This window comes from Saimiri boliviensis, chromosome 12 (assembly GCF_048565385.1).
Source record: "Saimiri boliviensis isolate mSaiBol1 chromosome 12, mSaiBol1.pri, whole genome shotgun sequence".
Classification (NCBI taxonomy): domain Eukaryota; kingdom Metazoa; phylum Chordata; class Mammalia; order Primates; family Cebidae; genus Saimiri; species Saimiri boliviensis.
The window spans coordinates 8568888-8595177 of NC_133460.1; the positions used below are offsets into that span (position 1 = coordinate 8568888).

General features: G+C 49.6%; 1 protein-coding gene and 1 pseudogene across 6 annotated transcripts; one reads left to right on the top strand and one right to left on the bottom strand.

Moving 5' to 3' along the window:
- Positions 1-179: 179 nt before the first annotated feature.
- On the bottom strand, positions 180-2439 carry LOC101040783 (uncharacterized; annotated as a pseudogene).
- MEFV (MEFV innate immunity regulator, pyrin) lies at positions 1950-26290 on the top strand. Of its 6 annotated transcripts, none has more exons than XM_074381693.1 (12): positions 1991-2031; positions 6772-6886; positions 9353-9692; positions 12450-13082; positions 17306-17655; positions 18066-18161; positions 20155-20385; positions 20842-20864; positions 22864-22979; positions 23166-23198; positions 23556-23588; positions 23751-26290. In XM_074381693.1, exons 3-12 carry the CDS (start codon positions 9416-9418, stop codon positions 24302-24304), a joined length of 2346 nt encoding a protein of 781 aa, XP_074237794.1. In that variant the 5' UTR covers positions 1991-2031; positions 6772-6886; positions 9353-9415; the 3' UTR covers positions 24305-26290. The 6 variants fall into 6 exon arrangements, with proteins under 6 accessions (XP_010337411.1, XP_003928504.1, XP_074237794.1 ...); XM_074381691.1 differs by lacking the exon at positions 1991-2031 and adding an exon at positions 2067-2153; XM_010339109.3 differs by lacking the exon at positions 6772-6886 and having other exon boundaries at positions 1950-2031.

Here is a 26290-nt window from a genome sequence, read left to right on the forward strand (position 1 = left end):
TGATGGTGGGTGCCTGTAATCCCAGCTTCGTGGGAGGCCGAGGCAGAGAATTGCTTGAGGCCAACTCTTACTCCCAATTCTACTCTCTAGAGGTAGCCATATTTGTTTCTTTTCTTTTTTAAAAAAAAAACAAAAACAAAAAAACAGGGTTTCACTATGTTGGTCAGGCTGGTCTTGAACTCCAGACCTCAGGTGATCCACCTGCCTTGGCCTCCAAAGTGCTTGGATTACAGGTGTGCGCCACCACGCGTGGCCAGCTGTATTTATTTCTTCGTTTCCCTCCAGATAAATTTTAACAATTTTTTTTGTTATTTAGAAACATGGGATCATACTACCTGCACTGTACTGCAAACGTGCTTTTTCCATTGAATAATACATAGACCATCTTTGCACATTAGCACACAGAAATTCACTGCACTGTTGTCAGTGGATGCACTGTAGTCCATGGAATGGATTTACCAAAACTTATTCAGCCAGTGCTCTGGTGACAGACATTTAAGGGATTTACAGTTGCTGACTAACTGGCAAGTGTGGCAGGCGGGGAAGTGTTCTAGGACTATCACCATGATATGTGTACGAAAGTGCCCCTGAGACTACCATGAAGGTGAATACAGCCTCCTTATATATACCTGAAGACAACAGTCTTGACGGGTAGAACTTCAATAGAATGTAGGACCTAGAAAAACTGACCATCTAGCTGGTTTTCCAAGATTTTTTGTGGGCTGTAATACACTTGTATCAAAGGAAATCCTTCTTGACGGTTCAATACGTAAAACAGTTAAAAAGCAGTGGCTGGTCTGGCATTAGTTGGGGGAAGTGGGGAGGAGGGAAGAGGGCTATGCCTATGAAACTCCTGAAATAAGAAACCAGATGCATGTGCTTTCTCTGAGCCAAACCATTACCTCTCTGGCTCATACTACGTTAGTAGATTTTTCAAAAGGAAACTGTACTCCAGGGTTCTGAGGGGACAGAGAGTTTGAGAATCCTTGCTCTAGCCTGCCTCTGCTGATTGAGAAAACGGTAATGCTGCCGTTGGGCTGAAATATCTGTTCCTTTCACAGCTTTTGTCACAACTGGTAGCTACCGTTTCTCCGTTCTCGGCCTCCTTGGAACAGGGGTCTTGCCTGACACGTGCACACTCGCACATGGCACAGCAAGTGGGAGACAGTAGGCACTCAAAGCATTTGCTGTAAACATGAATGAAGAAGGGCGACAGGCTAATAAAGGATGGAAGGCTTTTGGGGTCAGCACAGCCCCGGGACGTCCCTTTCCCGTCGGCCGCCAGACGCCAGGAAACGCCGACTCCACTTCGCGGCGCCGCGCCCGGGATGCCAGAGACTGCATCGACTCTTTCCCGACACAGGGCACGCGGCGACTCCGGCGAAAAGCGGCCATAGGCCGTCGCGGCTCGGAGACCTCTGGGAAACATGGGTCCCAGTCCCTCCGCTCTCCAAGTGGCTCGCGTGCTCCCGGGGTACTCTGGGAAATGTGTTTCTGAGCGTGGTCCGCGCAAGTGCAAGCGTGAGGGCGGGGCGTCGGGCGTCAGTCTGGCGTGTCCGTCGCGCCTTCTACCAGCCCCTAGGCAGAAGCCGCCATGGGCCCGTCCTGCCTTCCTCATTCCCTCCCTCCCTCAGTCAGCCCGGACCCCGGCGGGAATTAGGCACAGGTCGTGTCTCGCTTGACCCCAGCGCGTCCTGGCACCCTGCGGACACTTCCTCTTTATGCTCGGTCGCTCTTCCCGCATGTCTCCTTCCCCAGGCCCCTTCTCCTCGGGATGCCGTGCCAGAGAGGGGCTGCCGGGCCAGAGACCCCCGGAGTGGCGCCGCCCTACGCTCTGGCGTGGGGTTCGTGGGGCGACGGCAGGAGGGGTACTGGAGGGAACGGCTGTGCGGGGGCGGGACCTCCTCCTCCCCACAGGCGCGCCCCTGACAGTCGTGCCATGGCTCTGCGGACGTCCGAGGACGCAACTGGTGGTTCCTCCCGCGGTGCCCGACACGGTTACCTCTCCGAATTGCCGGAACAACGCATTTGGTAGGAAACGGAAGTTGAGAAAAATCGACTAACTTACTCACTTCACACGGCCCCAAATATTTGAGTCTCGTATTTCCCACATTTCGTGGAGCTTCCAGACTCGTAAACGGTTGCAAAACAAGGTGATGAGTGGGAATGGCGTAAGCATGGGGCGGGGGAGTGGGGAGAGGAAGTGGGCAGCACCTTAGAGGGCAGGATTCAACAAACGGAACCTCTAAGTGGGCAGTGTCAGTGCTGCTTCGTAGCCGGGCATGGTAGCTCAGGCCTGTAATCCCAGCACTTTGGGAGGCCGAGGCGGGCGGATCACGAGGTCAGGAGTTTGAGACTAGCCTAACCAACAAACATGGTGAAACCCCCTCTCTACTAAAAATATAAAAATTATTCAGGTGTGGTGCTGTGCACCTGTAATCTCAGCTATTTGGGAGGCTGAGGCAGGAGAATCACTTGAACCTGGGAGGTGGAGGTTGCAGTGAGCCAAGATCATGCCACTGTACTCCGCTTGGGCAACAGAATGAGACTGTCTCAAAAAAAAATAAAAGTAAAATATGAAACAAATTCCCTGCCCTCAGTAATCCTATTATTTTGCTATTTTTCCTCCAACTTCCTTATTACTTCCGGATACATTATGCATTTGTTTATATCAGTTCACACTTTCCTATAAGAATGTAGGCTCAGGCCAGGTGCAGTGAACCACACCTGTAATCTCAGCACTTTGGGAGGCTGAGACAGGTGGATCACCTGAGGTCAGGAGTTTGAGACCAGCCTGACCAACATGGTGAAATCCTATCTCTAATAAAAATACAAAAACTAGCCAGGCATGGGGGTGGGTGCCTGTAATCCCAGCTGCTCAGGAGGCTGAGGCAGAAGAATCGCTTGAGTCTGACAGGCGGAGGTTGCAGTAAGCCGAGACAGTGCCACTGCATTCCAGCCTGGGCAACAGAGAGACTTGTATTTAAAAAATAATTAAATAAATAAAGGGCTCGACCGGGCACGGTGGCTCAAACCTGTAATCTCAGTGCTTTGGGAGGCCGAGGCGGGTGGATCACGAGGTCAAGAGATCGAGACCATCCTGGTCAACATGGTGAAACCCCATCTCTATTAAAAATACAAAAAATTCGGCCGGGCGCGGTGGCTCAAGCCTGTAATCCCAGCACTTTGGGAGGCCGAGGCGGGTGGATCACGAGGTCAAGAGATCGAGACCATCCTGGTCAACATGGTGAAACCCCGTCTCTACTAAAAATACAAAAAATTAGCTGGGCATGGTGGTGCGTGCCTCTAATCCCAGCTACTCAGGAGGCTGAGGCAGGAGAATTGCCTGACCCCAGGAGGCGGAGGTTGCGGTGAGCCGAGATCGCGCCATTGCACTCCAGCCTGGGCAACAAGAGCGAAACTCTGTCTCAAAAAAAAAAAAAAAAAAAAAAATACAAAAAATTAGCTGGGCATGGTGGCCTGTAATCCCAGCTACTCAGGAGGCTGAGGCAGGAGAATTGCCTGAACCCAGGAGGCGGAGGTTGCAGTGAGCCGAGATCGCGCCATTGCACTCCAACCTGGGTAACAAAGAGCAAAACTCCATCTCAAAATATATATATATAAATAAATAAATAAAATAAATAAATAAATAAAGGGATCTTCTGAGTGGGCCAAACGTGGTGGTTCACGCCTGTAATCCCAGCACTTTGGTAGGCCAAAGCAGGCAGATCATTCGAGGCCAGGAGTGCGAGACAAACATGGTGAAACCCCGTCTCTACTAAAAACACAAAAATTAGGCAGGCGTGGTGGTCGTGGGCGCCTGTAATCCCAGCTACTCAGGAGGCTGAGGCAGAAAAATCACTTGAATCCTGGAGGTGGAGATTGCATTGGCGTGATTGCACCACTGCGCAGCAGAGTGAAGTTGCATCTAAAAAAAAAAGAAAAAGAGAATATGGGCTCTTCTGAAGGGCATTTTTACCAGAAAAAAAAAAAAAAAAAAAAGAATGTGAGCCCTGCAAGAAATTTTGTTCTGTTCATTTCTGTATCCATAATACCTAGAATAGCACCTGGCATACAGCAGGTGCTCTATAAGTATGAGTAAATGAATGGCCTTGCGGTGTCTCTAACTATATGTTTAACGTATCAATTAACCCATCTACACAGGGTGGACACCTGTCTCAATTTCCCAGGACTGAGGTCATTCCCAGAACTAGGCTTTCAGTGCTAAAACTGGGCAAATTGGGTTTTGGTCCCAGGCAAAACGTGTTGGTCACCTACCTCTAAGCATAAGTTTCCTCATCTATCAAAAAAATAGTATTTTCCTCACAAGCCTAAGTGAGCCTCAAATGAGAGCATGTGTGTAAAATGCTGGGCCTGTGGTCTAGGACATCACAGACTTTCGAAGCTTGACTTGTGTTTTGACAACCTGTCTCTCTTGGCTTCAGCCATGGTAAACCACCTGCCTACCCTTCAGACTGTGGGCCGGGCCCATGTCCAGCACCCTGCCTGTAGCCATCTGCGATGGTTCAAGGCCACCATTTTCTTTTTCCCTTTCTTTTTTTTCTTGAGACGGAGTTTCACTCTTGTTGCCCAGGTTGGAGAGCAATGGTGCCATATCGGCTCACCGCAACCTCCTAGGTTCAAGCAATTCTCTTGCCTCAGCCTCCCAAGTAGCTCTGATTACAGGCATGTGCCACAACACTCGGCTAATTTTGTGTTTTTACCAGAGGTGGGATTTCTCCATTTTGGTCAGGCTGGTCTCAAACTCCTGATCTCAGGTGATCCACCTGCCTCGGCCTCCCAAAGTGCTGGGATTACAGGCGTGAGCCACTGTGCCCAGCAAGGCAACCATTTTTTTTTTTTTTGGCCATTTTGACGTAGGCATTTTAGTGTATCAAAGTGTGGTTTGATTTTTGATGGAGCCCCTGTGGCAAAGCAACGTTTACAATTGACCTTTTTAAAAAAATCATTAACCCTTTAGGTTTCTGAATTTTTTTTATTTATTAAAGACTGTGCTGTACAAAACATAATCTCAGCACCGAAGTGACAGCCATCACTGTGATCAGGGGCCAGCTGACAGACAAGCCATAGATGACCAAGGGGCCTTTCTTGCCAGCTTGCTCACCCCAGAGAGGGCTGTGGAGTGATTCTAAGCAAAGTGTCTTAGAATATAGTTCGGTGCCTGGAAATTCATTTGAAATTTGAATGATTAGCCTCTCAAAGGCTCAGATCTCTCCCTTAAAATTAAATAAACCAGTAGTGTGGAGGAGTTTGTGTCACAGTGGGATTCATTATTCTCCACTCCAAATCAACATGGGAAATCTTCCACAACCTTCCAAACAGCTCTGTCCATTATGTCAACAACAGACCTATCGTATTTCAATATTATACACCTCCTTTGTTGTGATGGTTTAAGAGCATAGAACTGATAATCCTTTAGAAGTTAAGCTCATTATGAAAGAGTTTTTTTTTTTTTTTTTTTTTTTTCCAGAATCTTGCTCTGTTACCCAGGCTGGAGTGCAGTGGTGCAATCTCGGCTCACTGTAACCTCTGCCTCCCAGGTTCAAGCAATTCTCCTGCCTCAGCCTCTGGAGTAGCTGGATTACAGGTGCATGACACCTCACCTGGCTAATTTTTGTATTTTTATTAGAGACGAGATTTTGCCATGTTGGCCAGGCTGGTCTCAAATTCCTGACTTCAAGTAATCCACCCACCTTGGCCTCCCCAGATGCTAGGATTACAGGCATGAGCCACCGTGGCCAGCCTGAAATGCTTTTTTTTTTTTTTTTTTTTTTTTTTTTTTTTTGAGACGGAGTTTCGCTCTTGTTACCCAGGCTGGAGTGCAATGGCACGATCTCAGCTCACCGCAGCCTCCGCCTCCTGGGTTCAGGCAATTCTCCTGCTTCAGCCTCCTGAGTAGCTGGGATTACAGGCACGCACCACCATGCCCAGCTAATGAAATGCTTTTTAAAGCTATCTTTTTTGCTTATTACAAAAATAACACAATCTTCATTTTTTTTAATCTCAAAATGTGCAGAAGTAAATGCCATAGAAAGTGAAAGCCCTGGTGACCAGGAATGGAGTGAAGGTCATGGTGTCTGAACTGCACATTACCCAGGAATAATAGCAGAGAGTAGACCCATTGCAGCAACTTTGTTGGGCTTGATATAAAGTCACACATCCAATGGCAAGGGCACAAAAGAGAGCCCATGACCATTCCACTTTGATTATTAAACACTTAAATGACATTACAAGGGCAATAATAGTATTTTCACTGTAATAAATTACTGGATCCCCCCCACAAACAAAAGCTTTGTGAGCCCTTCTTGCCCTAGAATCTCCCAAGTGGCATCAAAACATTGCCTTCTAGAAGTCCTGCCTCAGAACTGCTTCTGTTGCAAAAAGTGTCACAGCGATTGCAAAATGTCCTGATTTAAACTGGAAAGTCCCATTCCCTGCCCAATTCTGTCATGGGTTTTTGGTCTCAGCTCCGAGAAGTTTTCTGACCAGTCAAGATGGGATCACACAGCACCCATAGTGTCACTACAGAGTCTCATCCTTTCTCCATCTGGGAGACTGCCTGGGAGGGGCTGGTTTGCCACCATCCCGAGTCAGGGACAAGTGCTGGTCCCAGTGATACCCCAGTCAACACCCTTCTTCTGGCCCAGCGTAAAAATTCCAAAAATCTGCTGTCTGTACCATTAATGTGCATTTCAGTTCACTCCCTTTATTTATCTTTTTTGAGACTGGGTCTTTTGCTGTGTCACCCAGGGTGGAGTGCAGTGTTGCAATCACAGCTCATTGCGGCATCAACCTAGGCTCAAGCAATCTTCCCACCTCAGCCTCCTGAGCAGGAGGGACCACCAGTGTGTGCCACCACACCTAGGTAATTTTTTAAACATGTTTTGTAGAAGTGGGGTCTCCTTATATTGCCCAGGCTAATCTTGAATTCCTGGGCTTAAGTAATCCTTCTGCCTCAGCCTCCCAAGGGCTGGAATTACAGGTGTGAGCCACCATACCTGGCCCAATTCACCTACTCTTTAGGGAAGATGTTGGGTTTGGGGGTTATAGATCAGAAGGATGTAGTGAACTGCATGTTTGTTATCAGCTATGAAAACAAAGTAGGCTGAAAGCAGTGGCTCACGACTGTAATCCAAACACTTTGGGAGGCTGAGGTGGGTGGATCACCTGAGGTGGGGAGTGTTCAGGACCAACCTGACCAACATGGAGAAACCCGTCTCTACTAAAAATACAAAATTAGCCAGTTGTGGTGGTGCATGCCTCTAATCCCAGCTACTTGGGAGGCTGAGGCAGGAGAATTGCTTGAACCCAGGAGGCAGAGGTTGCAGTGAGCTGAGATTGCACCCTTGTACTCCAGTCTGGGCAAGAGCAAAACTCTTAGAAAAAAGGAAAGAAAGAAAAGAAAACAAAGCAAAAGCACCAAATACTCTGTGAAATAAAAAACTGGTAGACCGGCTGGACAATAAGTTAAATACAACCAACCAGAGCTCATCAAAGCCTTGAATCCCAGGCTGGGCACACACAGAGGTGCTCACATGCAGAGCTGTTTGTTCAGCTAGGTATCAGAATGTTGTGACTGACCTGTGGAAGTGACCCATCCTGGACCTCAATGGCCAGCTGGAAATGTGACATCCATGGGTAGTCATAGGTAGTAAAATCATCAATTATTGTCATGCAGGGGAATGATGTTGTGAAGTGATGGATGTTTGGATCCTGGCTCTGGACGTTATTAAGTTACAGATTCTTGGTTGCAAAGGGGGATGAATGACAAACCCAGCCCTGTAGAATGCTGCAGAGATTCTAGGAGGTAGTGTTTATAAAGCAAGTGGTGGCTGGTGCAGAGGGTAAAATGCATCATTAACAAAACTTGTGGCTGGCATGATGGCTCATGCCTGTAATCTCAGCACTTTGGGAGGCCAAAGTGAGTGGATCGCTTGAGCTCAGGAGTTCAGCCTGTGCAGCATAGTGAGACCCTGTCTCTCTAAAAAATACAAGAATTAGTTGGATGTGGTGGCATGCATTTATAATTCAAGCTACTCTGGAGACAGAGGTGGGAGGGTCACTCGAGCCCAGGAGGCAGAAGTTGCAGTGAGCTGAGATCCCACCACTGCACTCCAGCCTGAGTGACTAAGCAAGACCCTGTCTCAAAAAAGAAAAAAAAAAAGGTATGCAAAGATCAGAAGTAGGTAACTGAGGAGTCATTTCACCCCACATGTAACTTATTTATTTATTTTGGGACAGAGTCTTGCTCTTTCACCCAGACTGGAGTGTAATGGTGCTGCAATCTCAGCTCACTGCAACCTCCACCTCCCAGGTTCAAGCAATTCACCTGCCTCAGCCTCCTGATTACAGGCCCACACCACCACACCTGGCTAATTTTTGTATTTTTAGTAGAGATGGGGTTTCACCATGTTGGCCAGGCTGGTCTTGAACTCCCAACCTCAGGTCATCCACCCACCTCGGCCTCCCGAAGTGCTGGGATTACAGGCGTGAGCCACCGCACCTGACTCCCCACATGTAAATTCTGTTAGCTTCAGAGCCACCTCTGGGGCCCTGCACCAGACTATGAGCTGAAGGACACCTGTGCCTTTTTACCCCTGTAGCTCCAGCATCCTGGCACAGTGTCTAGAATGTTCAATGAATGTGCACGGAAGAGCATTTTGGCTCCAGGGAGCGAGGACCCAATCTGCTCTGGGAACAGATGAGTCAGGCTGGTGGTCCGGGCATTGCTTTTTCAAGCCCTTCATGTTGCTGGAAGAACCAGCAACAGCTGGAACTGGATCAACAGGGGTGATGATGTGGCGAGAGTTACATCCCTGGCAGTGCCCTTCTGGCTTCACTTGCCTTCTTGGGCTAGGAAAGGCAAAGATCAGGGGGCTGTATGCACTGCCCACCCCTTCCCCCTGTCCTGTGCCATTGGGTCTGGAGGGTCCATGAAACCCCGAGTCTCTAGGAGAACAGTTGACCAGCGGGGCTGGCCCTCAGCATGGTCCTCTCTGTTCCCACTCACCTGCTTTGCCAGCCCCAGAGGGGCTGGCAGGAAGGGAGATTGGAGTGGGTATCTGGAATTTAGTCCCAGACCTTCCCTTGCAGACTTGCCCACCTGTCTGTGGTCTAATGTGGAGGTGAGGTCCAGGGGTCAAGAGGATGTGGGCGCACATGTCTGGCAAGGCATTGAGCCCTCCCAGCTGGAAAATCCTCTGAACCTGTGAGAAGAGAACACAGCCAGCATGGACACACCCTTACCCTTAGTCTCATTTCCCGCCAAGACACAGAGCATTTCCTGTGCCTTTTCCGGTATTTCACAAGCGGCCTTTTCTTGCTCACGAAGGACAGAGGCTTCTTCTCCTGCCAGAAGCCAGACAGCTGGTTCCAGCCTTTCCAGTTCAGCGCCATGGCCAAGAGGCCTAGTGACCATCTGCTGTCCATCCTGGAGGAGCTGGTGCCTTACGACTTTGAGAAGTTCAAGTTCAAGCTGCAGAACACCAGTGTGGAGAAAGAGCACTCCCGGATTCCCCGGGGCCAGATCCAGACAGCCAGGCGGGTGAAGATGGCCTCTCTGCTAGTCACCTACTATGGGGAGGAGTACGCTGTCCGGCTGACCCTGCAGGTCCTGCGGGCTATGAACCAGCACCTGCTGGCCGAAGAGCTCCACAGGGTGGCTGTTCAGGGTAAGCGAGTCACAGCCTCCTCCTCACCCAACACTGAGAGCTGGCTGCTTTGTGGGAGAGGGGACCAGGAGCTCAGAACAGCTCACTCTGACTTGGGGGTTGGGAGTCCTGAGTCTACCAACACCCAGGTGACTTCAGTTCAGGAACGTTCTTTCCTTCACTCTGGCCTTTGGAACTGGGTTAGTAAACTTCCTTAAGGCTCCTAATGGTTTTTTTCTTTTCTTTCTTTTTTTTTTTTTTGAGATGGAGTTTCGCTCTTGTTACCCAGGCTGGAGTGCAATGGCGCGATCTCGGCTCACCACAACCTCCGCCTCCTGGGTTCAGGCAATTCTCCTGCCTCAGCCTCCTGAGTAGCTAGGATTACAGGCACGCGCCACCATGCCCAGCTGATTTTTTGTATTTTTAGTAGAGACGGGGTTTCACCATGTCGACCAGGATGGTCTCGAACTCTCGACCTCGTGATCCACCCGCCTCGGCCTCCCAAAGTGCTGGGATTACAGGCTTGAGCCACCGCGCCCGGCTCTTTTTTTTTTTTTTTTTTTGAGATGGAGTCTCCCTCTGTTGTCTAGTCTGGAGTACAGTCGCACGATCTTGGCTCACCACAACCTCTGCCTCCTGAGTTCAAGCTATTCTCCTGCCTCAGCCTCCTGAGTAGCTGGGATTACAGATGTGCATTCCCACACCCAGCTAATTTTTGTATTTTCAGTAGAGACAGGGTTTCACATGTTGGTCAGACTGGTCTCAAACTCCTAACCTCATGATCTGCCCGCCTCGGCCTCCCAAAGTTCTGGGATTACAGATGTGAGCCACCACACCCGGCCTCTAGTGGACTTTTTTTTTTTTTTTTTTTTTTTTTTTGAGACGGAGTTTCGCTCTTGTTTCCCAGGCTGGAGTGCAATGGCGCGATCTCGGCTCACCGCAACCTCCACCTCCTGGGTTCAGGCAATTCTCCTGCCTCAGCCTCCTGAGTAGCTGGGATTATAGGCACGCACCACCATGCCCAGCTAATTTTTTGTATTTTTAGTAGAGACGGGGTTTCACCATGTTGACCAGGTTGGTCTCGATCTCTCGACCTTGTGATCCACCTGCCTCGGCCTCCCAAAGTGCTGGGATTACAGGCTTGAGCCACCGCGCCCGGCCTCTAGTGGACTTTTTAAAAAGCAGGTCAGGATCAGAAAAGGCAGGAGCTGGAGCACCTGTTCTTTGAAACTTCTTCACTTCATTTATGATTAATAGTCATAGCAGATGAATATCTCTAGCTGAGCAAAAAGGGATCACTACCCAATCATATGAACAGGGTTGGTATATAATCTCACTGCTGTTCACCATGTTGGCCAAGTTGGTCTCGAACTCCTGACCTCAAGTGATCCTCCTGCCTTGGCCTCCAAAAGTGCTGGGATTACAGGCATGAGCCACCACTCCTGACCTATTTTTATTTTTAAAACGTATAATCTGGGTTTTGCTGATCTGTGTAAGATCTTATTAGAAATAAATTCTCCTCCTTAAAATGTTTGAAAAATACCATTTGAGAAATATTAGGCCAGGGGCGGTGGCTCACACTTGTAATCTCAGCACTTGGGAGGTTAAGGTGTGTGGATTGCTTGAGCTCAGGAGTTTGAGACCAGCCTGGGTGATATGGTGAAACCCTGTCTCTACCAAAAATACAAAAAAAATTACCTAGGGGTGGTGGCATGCACCTGTACTCTCAGCTATTGAGAAAACAAAACACACTGAGGTGGGAGGATCTCTTGAGCTTGGGAGGCAGAGGTTGCAGTGATCACAACACAGCAACAGAGTGAGACCCTGTCTCAAAAAATAAAATAAAGGAAGCGAGGGAGAAATACATAGCTACATTAAGCATGTTCTTACTAAACGGTAATTGACTGCCATTGACTACAAAGTCCTCAACTTTTGTTTTTGAGACGGAGTCTTGCTCTGTCGCCCAGGCAGGAGTGCAGTAGCACTATCTTGGTTCACTGCAACCTTCACCTCCCGGGGTCAAGAGATTCTCCTGCCTCAGCCTCCTGAGTAGCTGGGACTACAGGTGTGTACCTGTGTCTGCTGTTTCGTATTTTTAGTAGAAATAGGGTTTTGCCATTTTTGGCCAGGCTGGTCTTGAACTTCTGACCTTAAACGATCCTCCCACCTTGGCCTCCAGAGAAGCTGGGTTTATAGGCATGTGCCACCACACTCCGTCAATTTTTTGTATTTTTAGTAGAGACAGGGTTTCACCCTATTGGTCTTGAATCCCTGACCTCAGGTGATCCTCCCACCTCAGCCTCCCAAGGTGCCGGTTTTACAGGTGTGAGTCACCACGGCCCAGCCTATTTTATTCCTCAATTTCTTTCTTTTTTTCTTTTTTGATACAGAATCTTGTTCTGTCTCCCAGCTGGAGTGCTGTGGCGAGATCTCGGCTCACTGCAACCTCCGCCTCCCAGATTCAAATGGTTCTCCTGCCTCAGCCTCCCGAGTAGCTGGGACTACAGGCACGAGCCACCAGACCCGGCTAATTTTTTGTATTTTAGAGACGGGGTTTCACCATGTTGGCCAGGATGGTCTCGATTTCCTGACCTCGTAATCCGCAGGCCTCGGCTCCCCAAAGTGCTGGGATTACAGGCGCGAGCCATCATGCCCGGCCCTTATTCCTCAATTTCTAAACTTTAATATCCGAGGGGATTCTCTGTCCTCCCTCTTCCCTGAATCCTGGGCCCTAAACCTGAGACAGCTTCATGACTTTGCATCTTGTTGTCCTTTCAGAATATTCCACACAAGAAAGCGGCACAGACGGTTCTGCAGCGTTCAGCTCTCTGGGCACTGAAGACTCTAGGGGCCTGAAGCCTGAGCCCGGGAGCCTGAAGACGCTGGACGACCTCCCAGAGGGGAAGGAGAGGAGCTGCTCTAGGCAGTGCGGGGACGGGGCCGCCAACCCGCTGTGCCCCCAGCCCGAGGCAGGGAGAGGGCTGCTGAGGAAGGCCCTGAGCAAACACAGAGAGAGCGCCTCCGAGGGCCTGGACACTCTGGGCAAGCCTCGGACCCGGACCCGGAGCCCTGCCCTGACCAGCGGGAGAAGCCCCAGCAGGGCGCGCGAGGGGGTCCAAGCCGAGGTCCGGCAGCTGCGCAGGAACGCCAGCTCCGCGGGGAGGCTCCAGAAGGAGTGCAGGGCCTTCGAAGTGTGCCAGCCCTCGGGAAAGAAGCGGCCTAAAAGCCTTGAGTTCACCGTTTCTACAGGGGAGAAGGCGCCCGCAAATCCAGAAATTCTCCTGACTCTGGAGGAAACGAGAGCAGTGAATCTAGACTTAGCAGCTGCCTCCCAGGCAGGGTCCACTCCGGATGGAGGGGCGTCTGCAGACCTGGGGGAAGGCTCTGGGAATCCAGAACGTTCGGTGACCGGTAAATTGTGTTCCTTCCCTGCTTTAATTTATATGGGCCCCAGAGAAAGAACAGCTGTCCGGGCGCAGTAGCTCATGCCTGTAATCCCAGCGCTGTGGCAGGCCTGGGCGGAAGGATTGCTGGAGGCCAGAAGTTTGAGACCACTCTGGTGAACATAGTGAGACCCCCCATCTCTATAAATAAAATTTAAAAAATAAAAACCAGCTCAGCGCCGGGGCTCACGCCTGTAATCCCAGCACTTTGGGAGGCCAAGACAGATGGCTCACCTGAGGTCAGGAGTTGGAGACCAGCCTGGCTAACATGGTAAAATTTCGCTTCTACTAAAAACGAGGTGGCTGGCGTGCGCCTGTTATCTTAGCTACATGGGAGGCTGAGGCAGGAGAATCACGTGAACCTGCGAGGCGGAGGTTGCAGTGAGCCTAGATTGTGCACTCCAGCTTGGGCAACGAGTGAAACTCCATAAAAAATAGATAACCCAAAGGTTGGGCAGGGCGTGGTAGCTCAGTCCTGTAATCCCAGAGCTTTAAGAGGCCAGGGCAGGAGGATCTCTTGACTCCAGGAGTTCCATACTAGGCTAGGAAACACAGTGAGACCCAGCTCTACAAGAAAGAAAGAAAGAAAAAAAAAAAAAAAAGCAATGATGGTACTTGCCTTTAGTCCCAGCTACTCGGGATCGCTTGAGCAGGGAGAGTTCCAGGCTGTGCTTAGCTGAGATGGTGCCACTGCACTCCAGCCTGAGAAATGTAGCCAGACTCCATCTCTGCAAAACTAAAAAAAAAAAAAAAAGAAAAATTATCTGGGTGTGGTGGCATGCACCTGTAATTCTAGGTACTCGAGAAGCTGAGGCAGGAGAATTGCTTGAACCGGGGAGTTCCAGACTGCAGTGAACTGAGATCGTGCCACTGCATTCCAGCCTGGGCAACATAGCAAGATCCTGTCTCTAAACATTTTGGAGGCTGGGCGCAGTGGTCATGGCTGTAATCCCAGCTACTTAGGAGGCTGGGGCAGGAGAATCACTTGAACCCAGTAGGCGGAGGTTGCTGTGAGCCGAGATCTCACCATTGCACTCCAGCCTGGGCAAGAAGACTCCAGCCTGGGCAAGAAGACTCCAGCCTGGGCAAGAAGAGTGAAACTCCGTCTCAAAAAAAAAAAAAAGAAGAAGATCCAGTTGAAAAAGGCAATCAGGTTTTTTTGTTTGTTTGTTTGTTTGTTTTGAGACGGAGTTTCGCTCTTGTTACCCACGCTAGAGTGCAATGGCGCGATCTCGGCTCACCGCAACCTCCGCCTCCTGGACTCAGGCAATTCTCCTGCCTCAGCCTCCTAAGTAGCTGGAATTACAGGCACGCGCCACCACGCCCAGCTAGTTTTTTGTATTTTTAGTAGAGACGGGGTTTCACCATGTTGACCAGGATGGTCTCGATCTCTCGACCTCGTGATCCACCCGCCTCAGCCTCCCAAAGTGCTGGGATTACAGGCTTGAGCCACCGCGCCCGGCTGGCAATCAGGTTTTATTCAGTGGCCAAAGAATGGAGAAGGGGAGCTCACCTCTGCTGGTGCCTGCTCACCAGGGACAGGAGGCAGGGGGCATTTTAGAGTCCAAAGAGAGGAAGGGAGGTAGGTAAACAGGCCCAGGGCAGGATTCCATACACGCAGGCACTGTCTGCAGCGGGCTTCTTCCTACTTTGCATGGAGACAAAACCCTGGTGATCTTCTTTTAGGGGAGGAGCTTTTGGCTTTATAATGATGTGTTAATGATCTAAAGGTAACTGGAGGTCACTTCTGATTTGCACTGGTTTTGCTCGTATCTTAACTTGCTCTGGTTTTTGGCAAGGGATCAGGAGGCTCCAGGCCATCTTTTTTTTTGAGACAGTTCCCAGGCTGGAGTGCAGTGGCACCTCGGCCCACTGCAACCTTTGTCTCCTGGGGTCAAGCAATTCTTGTGCCTCAGCCTCCCACATAGCTGGGATTACAGGCACCTGCCACCATGCCTGGCTGATTTTTTTTTTATTTTAGTAGAGACCGGTTTTCACTATGTTGCCCAGGCTGGTCTCAAACTCCTGAGCTCAAGCAATCCACCCATTCTTGGCCTCCCAAAGTGCTAGGATTATAGACGTGAGCCACCACGCCTGGCTGTTGTCTCTTTTTTTTTTTTTTTTTTTTTTTTTTTTTTTTTTTTAAGCAGCTATCCCTATAGGTAAAGAGACTAAAAGAAAAACTTTTAAAGAAAAATGCTACCAGTTTAGAGGGAACTGGGGTTGTTCAGGTGACAATTCCATGCTCATGGTGGGGACAGCATTCAGGAACACACTTTTCTTTTTTTTTTTTAAGGCAGAATCTCACTCTGTCTCCTATGCTGGAGTGCAGTGGGTGATCACAGCTTACTGCAGCCTCGACCTCCTAGGTTCAAGTGATCCTCCCACCTCAGCCTTCCAAGTAGCTGGGACTGTAGGTGCTCACCACCACACCTGGTTATTATTATTATTATTTACATGTAGATATAGGGACTTGCTGTGTTGCCCAGGCTGATCTTGAACTCCTGGGCTCAGCGACCCACCTGCCTTGGTCTCCCAAAGGGCTATGATTACCGGTGTGAGCCACTACCCCCAGCATTTCTCAGCCTCCTTTGCAGTTAGGTGTGGCTATTTGACCAGAATATATCCAGAGGGATGTAAATGGAGGTGTCACAATCAGCTTCTAGAAACTTCTAGAGCCTTCCCTAAGGGATACTATTCCCCTCTGTTCCTCCATCTTGCTGCCTGGCATGAGGATGTCACCTTCTGAGAGCATGAGCTTGAGGACAAACTTGGTGGAGCAGAGCAATAGCAGAAGCCCAGGGTCCTGCCCCACGGATATCCCTGGGGCCACCTGTGTATCACATATGTGAGAGGCACAAACTTCTATCCTGTTGAGGCTACTGTTATTTGGGCATTTGTATTATTCATAACCAAACAATTTTAATGACTACCTCAGCAGTAAAAGATAGATACTTAGGACATTAACCAATAGGCTTTCCTTCCTGCCCCGAGAAAGGCAAATGGTAGAGTCTCAACCCCATGATGACACATTGCTGTGAAATTACTGTGAGAAGGGAGTATTTTTAACCACTCTTGGGAGGCGGGGAAGCAGCTGTGTGGACAATGAATTCTATCACGAGGGAAGAATCATTTCTGCGGGCTACTAGCAGTCTCGTTTACAGATGTGCTGTGAATTTCTGGGACACTGTGAGGTGAGGAGGTAGGAGGGGCTGAAGGATTATGTTCCTGTTCTTCTCATATCTCCTGGTGTGTCTGCTTATGAAGTTGCAGAGGTCTTGGGGTAGAGTTATTCATAACTGTTATGTCTTCATGATGAGTTCCACTCTTTAGCCCTATAATGTCTCCTTCTTTGCTTTTTCTTTTAAGATAGCATCTCACTCTGTTACCCAGGCTGGAATGCAGTGGTGTAATCCTAGCTCACTGCAGCTTCAACCTCCTGGGCTCAAGCAACCCTCCTGTCTCAGTCTCCCAAGGAGCTGAGATGAGAGGTGTGCACCATCACACCTGGCTACTTTTTAAATTTTTGGCAGAGAGGGGGTCTGACCATGTTGCCAAGGCTGGTCTCAAACTCCTGAGCTTAAGCGATCCTCCCACCTTGGCCTCCCAAATTACGGGAATATAAGCATGAACCACCCAGCCCCTTCTTTGATTTCATTTAATGCTTGTTGAACTCAGATGTGAGCAATGGTTCATTTATTCCTTCATTCAATACTCATTTTCCAAATACTTACCATATGCCAGGTACTCTGCTAGGCGCTTGGCTCCTTCTAGGAGTGAGGCACACAAGTCACCATCCCCTGGAATCCCCTACTCGTGTTATGGGCAGCTAGGGATGGGTTAAAGTGGCAAAGAAACACTAGTGGGAATGTCTCTTTCCTTTGTATCACCTGCTAGATCCATGTCTGTGCAGGAGGAATAGCACAAGGCCATGGGTCTTTCTTTAGCATAAATGCCCAAGAATTCCAAGTCTAAGGAATGTCTGAGGCCTAGCTTGTAGCTCTCAGTCCCAGTGGATGGTTTACTGCCCCACTGGATGGAAGTCAGGGGAGGACAAGCTAGGGAGTAGGCAGAGTCTAACTGAGCACTTGTGCATGCCAGGCAAGGGCTCTCTCCGTTGTGCTTGGTGATACCTCTGTGTAAACAACTTGGGTTTGCTATTCAGGGGATTTTTCCACTGCATGTCCCCAGGAAGGCCACCAGACAAGGCTTCGAGTCCCCACTGCCACGCCCTGGAAGGAGGCCCAGTTGGTGGTACCTGCCTGCATGATTCCTGCAGCTGCCCCAAGGCAGCTTCTGGACACCCCGAGGCCTCAGGCAGCTGCTCACCTGGCTGTCCCCGGTGCCAGGCCTCCCATGAAAGGAAGAACACAGGAAGCCTAAGCCCCCAGCCCCTGCCACAGTGTAAGCGCCACTTGAAGCAGGTCCAGCTGCTCTTCTGCAAGGATCATGGTGAGCCCATCTGCCTCATCTGCAGCATGAGTCAGGAGCACCGAGGCCACCGAATGTGCCCCATTGAGGAGGCCGCCCTGGAACAAAAGGTAGGCACTCCTTGCCTGTGGGCCCTTCTCTACCCGGCACACAGACACACCAGGCCTTGCTTCATTGTCCCAAAAAACTCTGTGATGTTGGTATATTAGCCAGAACTCTTGAGCTGGAAATGACAAGAACACAATATAAACCAGGCCAGCAAAGAGGGGAGTTACAGGTTTATGTTGCTCGGGGGTCCAGGGGGTACTTGCTTCAGGTATGGCTGAATCCAGAGACTCACAGGAAGTGCCTCTCAGCTCTGCTGCCCTTGGCAGTGCAGCCATTCTTCCTCTTTCCTGAGCACCCCTCCCCTTGCCACCCTCAGCCTTGCTACCAGAAGGAGATGTTCCCCTCCAGAATTGGCATGAGCTAAAGATGGCAGGAGCCAAATTCAAGCTTTTCAAAAGTGCTGTTTTTCCAGGAGCAAATTCAGGAGCAGCTGAAGTATCTGAAGAAGTTGAGAAAGTCTGGGGAGGAGGAGCGATCCTACGGGAATGAGAAGGCAGTGAGCTTTCTGGTAAGGCCAGAGCGGGCCAGTGGCCCACCCTTCCCTGGGAGGAGGGTGGGAGCAGTGAGCAGGGGTCCCCGAGATTCTGCTGTGGTTCACAGGGCAGCAGGGATGGCCACCTGCTCTCAGTAGGCAGAGGGGTAACCAGCAGCTAAGGGTGAGCTCATCCCTGTAGAGGGAGACCACCCCCAGCAGGCAGGGGTCACCTCTGAGGATCCTGACATGCTTTCTCATACTCACCACAAGATGATATAAAGCAACCCACAAAGGTGACTATCACAGAAAGATGGGATTGAGGAAAGGGGAGGGAGAACACTTTTGTTGTTGAGATGGAGTCTTGCTCTTTTGCCAGGCTGGAATGCAGTGGCACAATCTTGGCTCACTGCCACCTCTGCCTCCCGGGTTTAAGCAAATCTCCTGCCTTAGCCTCTTGAGTGGCTGGGATTGCAGGTGCATACCACCATGCCTGGTTAATTTTTGTGTTTTTAGTAGAGACAGGGTTTTGCCATGTTGGCCAGGCTGCTCTCAAACTCTTGACCTCAGGTAATCTACCCTCTTTGGCCTTGCAAAGTGCTGGGATTACAGGCATGAGCCACCATGCCCAGCCAATAGCACTTTTAACTTTAAATTCTCCTGAGTGTCTGTGTGTGTGTGTGTTGTGTGTTTGTGTGTGTTTTTCCAAGACAAATTCTCGCTGTCACTCAGGCTGGAGTACAGCGATATAATCTAGGCTTGCTGCAATCTCCACCTTTCAGGTTCAAACAATTCTCCTGCCTCAACCTCTCAAGCAGCTAGGATTATAGGTGCCTGCCACTGTACCTGGCTAATTTTTGTATTTTCAGTAGAGACAGCGTTTCACCATGTTAGCCAGGCTGGTCTCAAACTCCTGACCTCAGGTCATCCACCTGCCTCGGCCTCCCAAAGTGCTAGAATTACAGGTGTGAACCACTGGGTCCAGCCTGTTTCTTTTTGTTTTTGTTTTGTTTTCTGTTCATTTCTTTGTTTGAGATGGAGTCTCACTCTGTCATCCAGGCTGAAGTGCAGTGGTGGGATCTTGGCTCACTACAAACCTTAGCCTCCCCAGTTCAAGTGATTCTCCTGCCTCAGTCTCCCGAGTTGCTGGGACTACAGGCATGTGCCACCATTCCCAGCTGAGTTTTGTCTTTTTTTTTTTTTTTTTTTTTTTGAGATGGAGTTTCGCTCTTGTTACCCAGGCTGGAGTGCAATGGCGTGATCTCGGCTCACCGCAACCTCCGCCTCCTGGGCTAAGGCAATTCTCCTGCCTCAGCCTCCTGAGTAGCTGGGATTACAGGCACACGCCACCATGCCCAGCTAATTTTTTGTATTTTTAGTAGAGACGGGGTTTCACTATGTTGATCAGGATGGTCTCGATCTCTTGACCTCGTGATCCACCCGCCTCAGCCTCCCAAAGTGCTGGGATTACAGGCTTGAGCCACCGCGCCCGGCCGAGTTTTGTCTTTTTAGTAGAAACAGAGTTCCCCATGTTGGCCAGGCTGGTCTCGAACTGCTGACTTCAAGTGATCTGCCTGCCTTGGCCTCCAAAGTGCTGGGATTACAGACATGAGCCACTGGACCCAGCCCAAATTTCCCCATTTTATAAGACAACGTTTATATAGGATTAGGGACCCACTCAACTCCAGTGGGACCACATCTTAACTAATTACATCTGCTAGAACTCTATCTCCAAAGATCACATTCTGAGGAATGGGGGCTAGGGCTTCAACATATAAATTTTGGAGGGGACACAGATAAGCCATAATACCAGGTTTAAGGACATTTTCTCAGAGCTAGCCCAAGCCATGCTCAGTCTGTCCTGGAAGGTTGTAGCCAATATTGCCTCCTGTTCTGGAATCTAGGCCTCCAAGAGGCAGAAGAAGCCCACCTCTTAGCCACCTTCAGGAGGTGGACTTCTGGGGGTTCCTGGACATACATGTCCACCCACAGCACAGACCCCCATACCTCCTCATCCTCTGCTCCCCAGAAAGAAACTGAAATGCTGAAGCAGCGGGTACAGAGGAAGCTGGAGCAACTGTACCACTTTCTGGAGCAGCAAGAGCATCTCTTTTTGGCCTCACTGGAGGACCTGGGCCAGATGGTTGGGCAGTTCAGGAAGTCATACGACACCTGTGTGTCCCGAGACATCACCCTGCTTGACACGCTAATTGGGGAGCTGGAGGCCAAGCAGTGCCAGTCAGAATGGGAGCTTCTGCAGGTGGGTGTGCCTCGGCCCAGCTTTCTCAGGCTCCCTGTGCCCATCAGGATGCCTCAGGCTCCCAGTTCTGCCTTCAGCTCTGCTGGAGCCAGTGGATGAGTCCCCTAAGGCCTGATCTTGGTGACCCACAATGTCTCTTGAGGCCAGTCACCTTTGATGAGGTCTGACAGGAGCCCAGGATGGTCCAGCATCCCGGGGATCCCTGCCATTGCCCAGAAGGGATTAGCAGGGTTTGAGGGCCATTCCCTTGCAGGCCTCGCTACCTGGGATGCCTGAATTCCTGTGGCTAGAATTAGAATTGAAGAGAGGCGCTCCACTCACTGACACCCCAGGGCAGGGAGCCCCGGTTTAAGTGCAGGGGGCAGCTAAAAGTCTGGGAGCCCGGGAGTAGAGGTCAGGAATCCGCACAGCCTCTAGGAGACTGGTAACAAACAATTTTCTTCTTCTCTCTTCTAGGACATCAGAGACATCTTGCACAGGTACAGAGAGGTCCCGTGGTGTACCCTGGGGTGTCTTGCAGGAAACATTTGGTGGAGACAGTCCTAGAATGGACCTGGGAGGGAGACGTTCCCAACCTATGTCGAGGAGTCTGCGATTCCAGACTCCTCCCTTTTTCTGCAGCTTCCCAGAGCCTTTCTGGATTTGCGTAGGGAGAAGGGGATCTGGTCAGCAGGGAGGCTGACCAGGTGTGGGGCTGCAGACTGGGAAGGGTGAATTCAGCCTATTCTATTGAAATGGGATGGAGGCTCCCTAAGAAACCATCTGAGTGGACTGTGTCCCAAGAAATTCACCTTCTGAAGACTGCTCACACAGGCCTGCTGGTGGCCTTGGGGAGCTTGTTTGCAGTGGAGCTGTGGTAAACCCAGCAGGAAGGGGAGGAAAGGGACAAGAAGAGGCTAAGCCTTAAAATCACTAAGAGCGGGCCGGGCGCGGTGGCTCACGCCTGTAATCGCAACACTTTGGGAGGCTGAGGCGGGTGGATCACGAGGTCAAGGGATCAAGACCATTCTGGTCAAGATAGTGAAACTCCGTCTCTACTAAAAATACAAAAAAATTAGCTGGGCATGGTGGCGCGTGCCTGTAATCTCAGCTACTCAGGAGGCTGAGGCAGAATTGCCTGAACCCAGGAGGCGGAGGTTGCGGTGAGCCGAGATCGCGCCATTGCACTCCAACCTGGGTAACAAGAGCGAAACTCCGTCTCAAAAAAAAAAAAAAAAAAAATCACTGGGAGCTTTACAAAATCCCAGTGTCCTTTTGTGTCTGGCTTCTTCACTTAGCATGATGTCTTCAGGCTTCATCCATGTTGTAACATGTATCAGAATTTCTTTCTTTCTTTTTTTTTTGAGACGAGTCTCGGCACTGTCGCCCAGGCTGGTGTGCAGTGGCTCAATCTTGGCTCACTGCAACCTCCGCCTCTTGGGTTCAAGCGATTCTCCTGCCTCACCCTCCTGAGTAGCTGGGATTATAGGTGCCCACCACCATGACCAGCAAATTTTTTGTATTTTTAGTAGAGTCGGGGTTTCTCCATTTTGGTCTCGAACTCCTGATCTTAGGTGATCCACCTGCCTTGGCCTCCCGAAGTACTGGGATTACAGGCCTAAGCCACCTCGCCCAGCCTTTTTTTTTTTTTTTTCCTGAGACAAGGTCTCACTCCCATTATGCAAGCTGGAGAGCAGCAGCACAGACACAGCTCACTGCAAACTCAACTTCCTGGGCTTAGGTGATTCTCCCACCTTAGCCTCCTGAGTAGCTGGGACTACAGGCAAGTGCTACCGCTCCTGGCTAATTTTTTGTATTTTTAATAGAGATAGGGTTTCCCTATGTTGCCTAGGCTGGTTTTGAACTCCTAGGCTCAAGTGATCCAGCTGCCTTCGCCTCCTGAAGTGCTAGGATGACAGGCGTGAGCCACTGCACCTGGCCTATTTTCTTCTGTTGTTGCTGTTTTTATAATAGCCATCCTAATGGATGTGAAATGGTATTTTGTTATGTTTTTACCCTTAATTATCATTTTTATTTCAACAGAAAGAAAAAGACTAGGGAAGTATAATCAATATGCCATAGATAATTCTGGTAGATAATATCAATGTCATTTTGAGTCCATTCTGAAAACTTGTGGTTTTGATATCCACGTTTTTATTTATTTATTTATTTTTTGAGACGGAGTTTTGCTCTTGTTGCCCAGGCTGGAGTGCAATGGCGCGATCTCGGCTCACCGCAACCTCCGCCTCCTGGGTTCAGGCAATTCTCCTGCCTCAGCCTCTTGCTGATATCCACGTTTTTAAAGCACCCCAGTGCATGCCAATCTGTGGCCAAAGTTGAGGACCAGCATTTAGATCTCCGAATCCAGGGAAGACTTCTTTGTGTAGCTCAGGCTGGGCTGGGTGTGCCCTGTGGAGAATGTGGCTCATTCCCAGCTCACAGGTACTTAGGCCATCCTCTCTATCTAGCCCTCTCTGGTCAACAGTCTTTTGTCTCTAGGGCCAAGAAGGTGCCTGTCCCTCAACGGTGGACCACTCCTCAAGAGATAAAAGAAAAGATCCACCTGCTCCACCAGAAGTCAGAGTTTGTGGAGAAGAGTGCAAAGTACTTCTCAGGTAGATGGGCTTGGGAGAATATTGGAGGCGAATGCTCACTTCCTCCCTAAGATCCACACAGCACAGAGTCCCTCACTTCCCTCCTCCTCCCCTGGTCTTGCTAACCTGCTTTCAGCCTCTCCCCAGTCTCCCCCTGCCCAAGGGACCTAACTTGAGCTTCTCTTTGCTCCCTTTCTCACATTTTAGAAACCCTGCGTTTGGAAATGGAAATGTTCAATGGTGAGTCCAGCAGTGGCGGTGTGTGCTGGCCTGGGGTTGTTGCAATGTTCCCTTGTGCTGTTGACTTCAGGGGCACTCTTTAGAAGACAAAAAAAAAAATACCCACCTGGAGCCAAGGCAGGAGAAAGGTCATGCCAGCCCCCCCGCCCCATGCCTGACTCATTGGCTGAGTTGAGTCTTTAGACTACAGTCCCCAACGCCACCTGGGTTCCTGGGAAGAACGGGATTATACCCAACATAGCATACAGGGTCCTAAGCAAGGGGTTCCTTGTCTTTCCTTGTCGTCAGGATAGTGTAATTTAGCCCCTCTGAATGGGAATGCTCAGGACTTTTTCCCTATCTCATTTTTCTCCATAGTTCCAGAGCTGATTGGCGCTCAGGCACATGCTGGTAAGTGCCCAAATCAAGGCGAGCGGCCCTGGCCTGCTGGATCCCTGTGCTCTCCCCCACCATGTTCCAGAACTATCCTGTCCCTGTTTCCTGCAGTTGGGGAGAACCCTGTGGGGATATTGCCCATGGACCCCTAGTTAGGTGTTCAAATTTTCTTTGCAGTTAATATGATTCTGGATGCAGAAACTGCTTACCCCAACCTCATCTTCTCTGATGATCTGAAGAGTGTAAGACTTGGAAACAAGTGGGAGAGGCTACCTGATGGCCCGGAAAGATTTGACAGCTGCATCCTTGCTCTGGGCTCTCCGAGCTTCACCTCCGGCCGCCATTACTGGGAGGTGGAGGTCGGAGACAAGACAGGGTGGGTCCTGGGAGCCTGCAAGGCATCCATTGGCAAGAAAGGGAACATAACTCTGTCGCCAGATAAAGGCTACTGGGTGGTGATAATGATGAAAGAAAATGAGTACCAGGCATCCAGTGTTCCCCCGACCCGCCTGGTAATAAAGGAGCCTCCCAAGCGTGTGGGCATCTTTGTGGACTGCAGAGTTGGAAACATTTCCTTTTACAATGTGACAGCCAGATCCCACATCTATACATTCTCCAGTTGCTCTTTCCCTGGGCCCGTTCAACCTGTCTTCAGCCCTGGGACACACGATGGAGGAAAGAACACAGGCCCTCTGACTATCTGTCCAGTGGGTGGTCAGGGGCCTGAGTGAATGCCCAACACTGCATCTCTCTTCCAGCTGCCAGTCTTTTGTCTTGCATTCACACACTCAGCAGTCATGGAGTATCTACTGGGTGCCAGCTACTATAGTAAATGCAATGAATAACAAAATAGTTACTCTGCCCAAGGAGCTTACCCGACCATAGCAGAGGTAAGTTAGGTATGAAGACATTGGTAAATCCAGGTGAAGACGTACTGATGACACACCACGGATTTGAGAGAAGGAAGGATGGGGTTGTTGCACAATCAGTCCTTGGTGAACGGCACTCTCCTGAACAGAAGATTTGGCCCTCATTTTACCTCAGAACCCCATGGCAAGGGTATGTCCCCTTGTTGTCGCTGCCTGTCTTGAGGACAGGGGGTGCCTAGAGAAACACAAGAGACTGGATTGGGATAGAATATTTGTGTACCTGGATTAATGAACTATAATTCTTTTTTGTTTGTTTTTGAGACAGAGTCTCACACTGTTGCCTGTGCTGGAGTGCAGTGGCGCGATCTCAGCTCACTGGAACCTCTGCCTCCTAGTTCAAGTGATTTTTCTGCCTCGGCCTCCCAAGTAGCTGAGATTACAGGCTTCTGCCACCATGCCTGGCTAATTTTTTGCATTTTTAGTAAAGATGTGGTTTCACTTTGTTGGACAGGCTGGTCTCGAATGCCTGACCTCAGGTCATCCACCTACCTCGGCCTCCCAAATTGCTGGGATTACAGGCATGAGTCACAGCACCCAGCTTTATTTTGTGTGTGTGTGGTTTTTTGTTTTTTTTTTTTTTGAGATGGAATCTTGGTCTGTCATCCAGTGCAGTGGCACGATCTCAGCTCACTGCAACCTCCACCTCCCAGGTTCAAGTGATTATCCTGCCTTAGCCTCCTGAATAGTTGGGATTATAGATGCCCACCACCATGCCTGGCTAATTTTTTGTATTTTTAGTTGAGACAGGGTTTCATCATGTTGGCCAGGATGATCTCAAACTCCTGACCTCAGGTGATCTGCCCGTCTTGGCCTCCCAAAGTGCAGGGATTACAGCCGTGAGCCACCGTGCCCAGGCATGATTCTTAAGAGTATTGACTGGGCCTGATGAATAAACAATTTAGAAAATTTAGTCATTTGCATTTGTCACTCAATCACTGTGGAATTCCCTTTTCCAAATGCATTTCATGAAGCAGATGGGACTACTGTATGGAAAAAACATTTGGCATGTATTCCAAGTGTCAGACTATTCTGTCTTGGTTTGTATGGAAAAATCTGTGGGTTGTGGAATATTAGGTTCTACTTTACACATATCCCACCCATTTGTCTTTTGTTTATAGAGATGTAAAGGGGCTGGACACGGTGGCTCACACCTGTAATCTCAGCCTTTTGGGAGGCAAAGGTGGGTGGATCATTAGAGACCAGCCTAAACAACATGGTGAAAACCCGTCTCTACAAAAAATACAAAAATTAGCCTAGGGATGGGGGTGGGAGGATGGCTTGAGCCCAGGAGATCAAAGCTGCAACAGTGAGCTGAGATGCAATCCAGCCTGGGCAACAGAGTGAGTCCTTATCTCTAAAAAAAAAGGTGGGTGTGAAAAGAAAAAACAAATGAAGATTAAATTTCAAACTCCTATGCCAACTTCTCTATCTTCACTACCAGAGTCTAGATTGGACTCACAGATACTCCATGGCTATGATGAGAGCAGGTAAATTTGCTGTGCTTTTGTTAAGGAGTTTCATTCTACAAGAGTAAGCCACGTGCCAGGAGGGTTCACGTGACCTATACTTAGCCGTTCCCTGTGGCGGGTCCTGTGTTACTCCCAATTTTCCCTTGTTATAAGCTTTCCATGAACATCTTTGTGTATACTTTCCACCACCTTACCATATACATATTTTTTCTCTTGTGTTATTCCTAAAGTGGTTCCTGAATGTGAAATATCTGATAATGCATGCTATGGTTTGCCATACCATCCTTTGCAAAGATTTTAAAAATATTTCATGCCCAAA